Source organism: Barbatula barbatula, assembly GCF_947034865.1.
Source record: "Barbatula barbatula genome assembly, chromosome: 4".
Taxonomy (NCBI): domain Eukaryota; kingdom Metazoa; phylum Chordata; class Actinopteri; order Cypriniformes; family Nemacheilidae; genus Barbatula; species Barbatula barbatula.
Genome location: NC_136768.1, coordinates 26,710,194 through 26,718,642, shown reverse-complemented (window position 1 = coordinate 26,718,642; position 8,449 = coordinate 26,710,194). Strand labels below are relative to the sequence as shown.

Here is an 8,449-nt window from a genome sequence, read left to right as displayed (position 1 = left end):
TTACACAATTCTATCAAATATAGTTTTGCATTAAATCTACTAAGACACTTAATCTATTTTATGACAGATTAAAACATGTAATGCAAATATAAAAGTTATCAGGTTTAGAGATAAATGAGGACGAGTAAATAAAAACAGAATTTACATTTCGAGTAAGAATTCCTTTAATCTTTTCTTTTCTGAAGATGAATGCGATATTAGTGTATAACCAGATGCTGTGTGATAAAACTGTCATGTTAGTTCACGTTAGGTGTTGAAGTACAAGTTTAAGCTTTTGTCCGATTCATTGATGTACTGATGCACTAAATGAACTGAACTGCTAATATCACATCACCAACAGTTGTAAGAAATCCTTCAAGCTTCAATCCAGAGTCACCTCACTCCCTACATAGCAGACAGCCACCATTCTCAGTCTTCATTGAAAAAATGTCTTTAAATAATTGTAGTTTCAAACGTCTTTTGTTTTTACAAATCAAGCTACATCATCACAAAGAGTACCATCCCAAACTACACCATATTCTCTAATAGAAATCTGACAAAATCCTGCCTAAAATATATTAATGACATTAGTACTTTTCCACCCAATATGTGTACGCTGTGTAATTTATTCTTATTATAGTGACGCTCAGGTAAATCTCTGCTGTGGGGCGAGTGGCTGTAATGGAAATTTAAATTTACCAGCTTGCTATGTTCTTTAAACTAATCATGAAGTGTTAAATCTTTGATTTGCCTACTGTTTTCTTTATCCTTGTTTCAGGATATTGACAATCTCTGTATTTTGAGTAGTTTATGATGTTTTTGTGCGTACGTGGCATACCATTCAGCCTTTTGCCCTTGAGCAAAAGACCAAGAGGTTAAGATAAGGGGCGATCACGTCTTGAGGGCACCACAGACGCACTCTTGCTCAATGGTAAAGGGAGCATGGGGGTGTCACGTTTTTAATCTTATATATACCCTGTGTGCAGAAGGAAAGAGCGCCTTTTCTCTGCACCATCTTATTGCTTATGATGCAGATTAAACGACAATAAAATACTTTGCAAAGTACCTCATGCCTCTCTGTGCGTTGCATTTGTCTGAGCTGACTCATCTTAGTTTAAGGAATAAGAAAATTCCACGACATGGCCTTTACGCTTGCCGTGTGAAATGCTGGGGATATGAAACAAAACGTGCACGTGTGTAAAGAGGTCGAATGGAGATTTTATCAGAGTTTGTGAAGTGTGTCGTGTTGTCAGGCAACGGTCATTCAGTTGCGAGAGGATACATGTGTGTCTGTGCATTTACCTGTGAAACAGGACTGACTTGACCAAGGTGACCAAATCTCTGCTTGCGTTGTTTCCAGCACACACAATGGCGATGTGAATGGTCTGTAAATGCAACACAACTGATGAAATGGAAATAAACACTGCAGTTTTATATCATGATGCTTACATGTTCCTATGCGGAGTCTAGGGTGTTCTGGATGGTTGTCAGGTGCTTTTAGTGGGTTCTAACATGTTGTCGTGCGGTTGCTTTGTGTGTTGCCATTTGCTTCTGGGTTGTGTCAAAGGCGTTGCTAGGGTGTTCTGAGTTTATAGCATGCTGATATGGGGTTGTGAAGGTGTTTGGGAGGCAGGTTTAAAGGGGTGATGATCATACTGTTATGTGTTTCAAGTTTCCTTCAATGCAGTGCTGTTGCAAGGTTCACAAGTCCGCCTTAACGAATAATTAAAAGGCGACGATTAAGTTAGCAGAGAATATAGAATACGTGCCGTCCAGGGAGAGTGTTCTGAGGTCGGTATTCTTTCCCGAACCCAGAGCACTCCCCCTTTTCTGGGGAGAGGGATGCAATTGGTGAGCATGGCGGTTTGTGAACTGGTGGAAACGTCTCGGTTAAATAAATAAATGCTAAGCGCTACATTTAAAATGCTTTAATCATTAAAATGGTGTTGTGGTAAAGGAAACACTGGTAGTGTTAAACCAGTACAGGGTGCTGTGATGTGTAATTTCTAGGAGTATTGACAGAAATGCAATATAATATACACAGCAATGTCTTCAGAGGCGTATAAAGATATTATATGATGAAACGTTATGTTCTTATTGCTTCAAAATTAATTATTTCTATCTACATTCTCTCCCATTACGTGGAATTCACCATGTTGTTTGGTGAGCCGTTATATGCCATTACCCTTGACCTTTAACCTGTGTTTATTCTCAAACAACTGAAAATAGTGTTGCAGTAAGTGAAGATGGTGACGGTGTTTGTGAAGATTCAATTATCTTCATTTCATTTAATTTCTGTTCTTGTTGTTTCTGTGTCCATCAGATATTCTGTTTCATTATCTCATTCACTTCATCATTCAGTGTCACATTTAGCAGCCTGTAGTATGGACAGTGTTTATTTCATCTGGGATAACCCATGTGCGGCCTACGTGGAACCCGCAGACAAAACTGGCTGAGGCCCAAATACACAGACCACATCAAACCCATCTGAGAACCACATGTCTGTGCTGGCTGGTGAAAGCAGAATGTCTTTATTTGTGCATTCATAAATGTGAATAAAATGTCATTATTTCAGTTAATTTCAGCTTAAAGTGCCACATTTAGTCTGTAGGCTGACACTTTCATATAATAAATCTAAAGATTTTTAATAACTGTGACGATTGAAGTGAAAAGTCAGGAGAGAAAATAGTGTCTGTAGATCAGAGTTTATTTGAACTGATCCGTCACCATTACATGAATCCAACACATACTGAATGAAAGTCAACCTTCACCAGATTTCACCTCAAGTACAGAATAATCTTAAGGAATAATTTGATGTGCTATGTGAAGCAGAAAAACCCTTTCAGTTATGATTTATTCATGATAAAGCACTAGCATCAAGTACCTTATTGGTTACTACAATATAAGCATTAAAGCCAAACGATGAAATAAATGCAAATGTCTTGAAATAAAAAGCCTTCCTTCCTCTAAAATACAGTCCCTGATCCCTGAAGTTTATTGCTAAATAAAAAAAAGAAAAAAGTTAACCAAGGAACAAAAAAGTCTCTTTATTCCTCTTTTGTGGTGCAGATGAAGTTGAGTTGTAGAGATCCAGGAAGGCTGATCCAGAGATGACCTCCTCCAGACTGAACTGCTCCAGATTTCACTTCACGCTCACAGTCGTCTACTGCTTCATTCCCCGGAGTCCAATTCTCATGACACACAATCTCTCCATTCACCCAGAACCAGATCCCCACAGAGCAGGAGTGACGTAACCCCAGCCACACCTCAGCACTCGAGGCCTGATGAAGAACTTCAGTCACCATGAGCTGAATCTCCTCTGAATCCACTGAAACCAGATCCACATGATTCTCTCTGCAGTAACTTAAAGCTTCAGTCCAGCTCAGATTCTTCTGGATCAATATCAGCCCATCTGAACACACAACAAGACACAAACACTGTGACTGAACTGAGATCAGTTTCATCATGAAGAAACTTCTGTCATCAAACACACACATTGACTTTCATTAACTCACCTTCATGACACACAAAAGTCTGAGAGTAACTGCAACCTGCATCATTCCATTGACCCTCAGCATTCATTCTGGCCTCTGTACATAGTGGACCAGAACCAACAGAATTATCAGGTTGACCAGACATCCAGTATCTGAAGGTGGAGTCAGTGTTATCTGACCACTCCCACGAGTCTCTGAACAGACCAATCCAGACAGATCTCTGAGGATCATTAATGATGTTGTGAATCAGTTGATTGTCAGTCTGGTTCCTCACACTGATAAGATCAGTATGATGCCGTCTGCAGAAACTCTGAGCTACTCTCCACGTTTGACTAGAAGAATCAATGACGATTGCTTTACTGCTGTCTGTTGAAGAAAAGAAAGATTCAAGTCTCATGATTTTCATTCATTCTCATTACAATCACAGTTCAGTTAAACCCCAGACTTAAACTTAGACTTCACTTCAAAATAATCTTTCATCAACTTAGAAGAGGCCAGTTTAGTGTCCAGTAGTATTACAATAGTCCACCTACAGGGACACTACTAGCAGACTGTTCATCTGTAGCAGCTCGCATAACAGCCTGCCTAGATAACATCTCGGCTTGGATGAAAGAGCATCACCTGCAGCTGAACCTAGCCAAGACAGAACTACTCGTGTTTCCAGCACACCCAATGGTCCAACACGATCTCACCATCCAGCTTGGCAATTCCACTATCACTCCCTCCGAATCAGCCAGGAATCTCTGAGTCATATTTGATGAACAGACCTTCAATGATCACATTGCAAAGACAGCGCGATCATGCCGATATGCCTTATTTAACATTCGCAAGGTTAGACCCTACCTCACTGAGCATGAAGCACAACTCCTTGTCCAGGCCCTGGTCATCTCAAGGTTGGACTACTGCAATGCTCTCCTTGCTGGTCTTCCTGCAAAGGTGATCAAACCCCTTCAGCTGGTTCAAAACGCAGCAGCACGCCTCATCTTCCAACAGCCCAAAAGGGCTCATGTGACACCCCTTTCATCTCTCTCCACTGGCTACCGGTTGAAGCCCGGATCAGATTCAAGTCACTGATGTTTGCATATAGGACTATCACTGGATCTGCGCCGGCATACTTTCACATCCTACTACACTCCTACACCCCATCAAGAACCCTGCGTTCAGCAAACGAGTGGCGCCATGTAATGCCTTCTCATAAGGGCACTAAATCCCTTTCCCGCTCATTCTCCTTCACTACTCCTTCCTGGTGGAACATTCTTCCCAATGCGGTCCGGTCAACCACATCTCTCACAACCTTCAAAAAACTACTTAAAACACACCTCTTCAGCGAATACTTGATAGACGAATAATAAAAAAAAAACACTAACCCTCTTCTCTCAACAGGTAGTGGTCTAGCTATTGTTGAAACTAGTAACTTTGTATTAGCACCTATTGTATTATTGCTCTCTGTATGACAAATCGCTTTGGATAAAAGCGTCTGATAAATGACTAAATGTAAATGTAAATCATAGACTTACTAAATCCATAAATAACATTTAAAATACACTTAAACTTTTTTCCTGTACACTGTTTTATAAGGTTTGGTGTCAGTTAGGTGTAAAACATCTTGGTTACGTATGTAACCTCTGTTCCCTGATGGAGGGAACGAGACGTTGTGTGGAACCGACAGATGGGGTTCGCCCCTGAGAACCTATCATCTTCTGACCATTTTGAAAAGGCCAATGAAATTGGCGAAAGAAATTTGCATGCCGGACGCCGCCCCCGGATATCCGGGTATAAAAGGGAAGCTGGCGTGCTCATTCATTCCCCTTTTGTGCTGAGGAGACTGAGAGCATCTCACGACTGCTGCAGCGGACGGCTAGTGTTGTGGCATGAAGGACACAACGTCTCGTTCCCTTCATCAGGGAACAGAGATTACATACGTAACCGAGACGTTCCCTTTCTGTCGGTCTCTCGACGTTGTGTCGAACCAACAGATTGGGTTCCTATTGAAAACGACACAGAACCGCCCTGGTGGGGGGTTACTACATGTGGGGCACTAGGTCCGGTTAGAGCTATATGTGATAACTCAGCTTGATACCCGGCAATAGGCGGCAGGGCTGCTCCGCCCAGCCCGCTGCCATGAGTGCTTAGTGATGGATGGACGGACTGCCTATTCTTCACCCGTGGGGACAGAAGGGAGGCAGCCAATAGCGCACTGATCCACCTAAGAAGGGGGGTGGCGCTATTCACACGCGTACTCCCTACGACCGCTGGTCTCATCTGTTGGTCTCAGGCAAGACTCAAGCTGCCGGAACCTAATAATCAGGTCATGCTGCTCCAGAGGCTCACCAGCAACTGGTTTGTGATAAACTGCCGACGGCGGGTACACACGCTCCAATGTGGAAGGGGGAGACTACTCCCCAGCCTCTCCTGCAATAAGGACAGCAGGTTCCTGAGCAAGTAGTTCCGCGGGTCTTCTCCTCGAGAAGAGCACCAGGACAAGAAGGGGCACCACTTAAAGGAATCCAGGCTTGTGGGCATGGCCCTTGCCTGAGGGATAGTCTCCACCACTGTGGGGGGTAGATCATCCAGGAACTCCTCGTCCGATCCAGGAGCCAGACCCAAAGGTCTGGTTCGAAATGCCACAGCGTGCCCATCCCCTGCGAGTAAGGCCCTTCGTCAGGGAATTTGGCCAGGGGGAGTTGTCATCAGTGATATGCTAACACAGGCGGGGGCCCGTCCAGCGACCCAACACTGCGTGCCCGTTGCGCACCGCACCCGCAACCCATAGGGAGGCGTCTGTCTTTACCACGACCCGCCTCAAGACCTGTCCTAGGTCCAAAAAGGCCATCGAAGACCCCGGGGTTAGGATGCGGCGGCAGAAGGCGCTGCTGCCAGTGCGCCATGCTCTCCAGGGAACTCGTCTCTGTAGTCAGTGCTGTAGCGGTCTCATGTGTGTCAACCTGAGGGTGACAGGCCCCCCCGAGGACACCATGTGTCCCAGGAGCCTCTGAAATTGATTTCAGGGGACCGCTGGCTGCTGCCTGAAAGTTCAAGCAGCTTAGCACTGACTGTGCATGTTCGAGAGTGAGCATGCCGTCATGGACTCCCCCGCCCCGAAGGAAGAGAGGGAGTTGCGAGCGCGTGGCTGAGAAATAAGACGGCTTAGGACCGTCTTTGGGGAACTGCTAGACAAGCGAGACGGGGCGTGAGCGGTCCCCGAGCCGGCCGGCTGACGGATTAACGCTCACGATAATACCCACATCACCCTCATTGCTCGCCGTCGCTGATGGCAGGGCCGTAGCCGCTGCGGTCACAGAACGGGAGGCAGACGAGGTGGTGGCTGGATCTTGACAGAACACAGCCACCGTGACGCAACGTCTGAATAGACATCCGCCCGCAGTGCACGCCGGCTCCCCTTTTATACCCGGATATCCGGGGGCAGAGTCCGGCATGCAAATTTCATTCACCAATTTCATTGGCCTTTTCAAAATAGTTAGAAGATGATTGGTTCTCAGGGGTGAACCCCATCTGTCGGTTCAACACAACGTCGAGAGACCGACAGAAAGGGAACTCACTTGGTGCAGCTTCAACACACTCATAAGACACATTCAGGTATTTGTAAGTTCCAACACAAGGATCAGGGAAAACTGTCACATCCATAGAACAACTCGCTTTTCCATCACATCTGTGACAATAAATGCAAAAAACAGCAAAAATATATAAAAGATAATCTGATAATATCTGATAATATCTGACAGCTCTTTAATAATGTTTTCTGTTCTCACCGAGTGGCCATCATACTTAGAGATGTGTTCAGAGTGCACTGAACATTTGTGATCTGCTTTGCTGGTCTTTCAGCAGAGCAGGTCTGTTGGTCTGTTCGCCCATAATTGGCTGAACGGATTTTAATGGTTCCCTGGTCTGTTGATAAAAAGTCACATCACAGACAAATGTGTTTGACAAATCTTTATTTTCTCTTCATGTTATGTGGACTTGATGCATGAAACTCACCACATCTGAGAAGAAAAGTCTGTGAATAACAGATGATTAAATCCTTTGAAACACCTGAAGTCAGAGATGAGAAGTGAATAATATGTAGTTATGCTACTGTGGTAATTGACTGTCTTTCAGTATTAACCGTCTTAAATCACAAGTGTCCAATCCTGTAGAGTTCAGCTCCAACCTGTTCATCTTACCCACATGTGTTCTGTGTCTTAAATGTGATGATTATTATTGTTTCTTATGATCGCGTGTTCTGTGTCTTAACTGTGATGTTTATTATTGTTTCTTATGATCGCATGTTCTGTGTCTTAACTGTGATGTTTATTATTGTTTCTTATGATCGCGTGTTATGTGTCTTAACTGTGATGTTTATTATTGTTTCTTATGATCGCGTGTTCTGTGTCTTAACTGTGATGTTTATTATTGTTTCTTATGATCGCGTGTTCTGTGTCTTAACTGTGATGATTATTATTGTTTCTTATGATCGCGTGTTCTGTGTCTTAACTGTGATGTTTATTATTGTTTCTTATGATCGTGTGTTCTGTGTCTTAACTGTGATGTTTATTATTGTTTCTTATGATCTCGTGTTCTGTGTCTTAACTGTGATGATTATTATTGTTTCTTATGATCTCGTGTTCTGTGTCTTAACTGTGATGTTTATTATTGTTTCTTATGATCGTGTGTTCTGTGTCTTAACTGTGATGTTTATTATTGTTTCTTATGATCGCGTGTTCTGTGTCTTAACTGTGATGATTATTATTGTTTCTCATGATCTCGTGTTCTGTGTCTTAACTGTGATGATTATTATTGTTTCTTATGATCTCGTGTTCTGTGTCTTAACTGTGATGTTTATTATTGTTTCTTATGATCACGTGTGTTCTGTGTCTTAACTGTGATGATTATTATTGTTTCTTATGATCGCGTGTTCTGTGTCTTAACTGTGATGTTTATTATTGTTTCTTATGATCATGTTTTGTGAAGGTTTGCTG

The 8,449-nt window shown here is 43.1% G+C and overlaps 1 protein-coding gene across 1 annotated transcript; it reads right to left on the bottom strand.

Moving 5' to 3' along the window:
• Positions 1-2,667: 2,667 nt before the first annotated feature.
• LOC306893311 (C-type mannose receptor 2-like) lies at positions 2,668-7,373 on the bottom strand. Its single transcript, XM_079455080.1, has 4 exons — positions 7,244-7,373; positions 7,034-7,143; positions 3,495-3,839; positions 2,668-3,391 (listed from the first exon to the last, which is right to left on the bottom strand). The coding sequence occupies exons 1-4, from the start codon at positions 7,255-7,257 to the stop codon at positions 3,027-3,029; spliced, it is 834 nt and encodes a 277-aa protein (XP_079311206.1). The 5' UTR covers positions 7,258-7,373; the 3' UTR covers positions 2,668-3,026.
• Between the last annotated feature and the right edge of the window lie 1,076 nt (positions 7,374-8,449).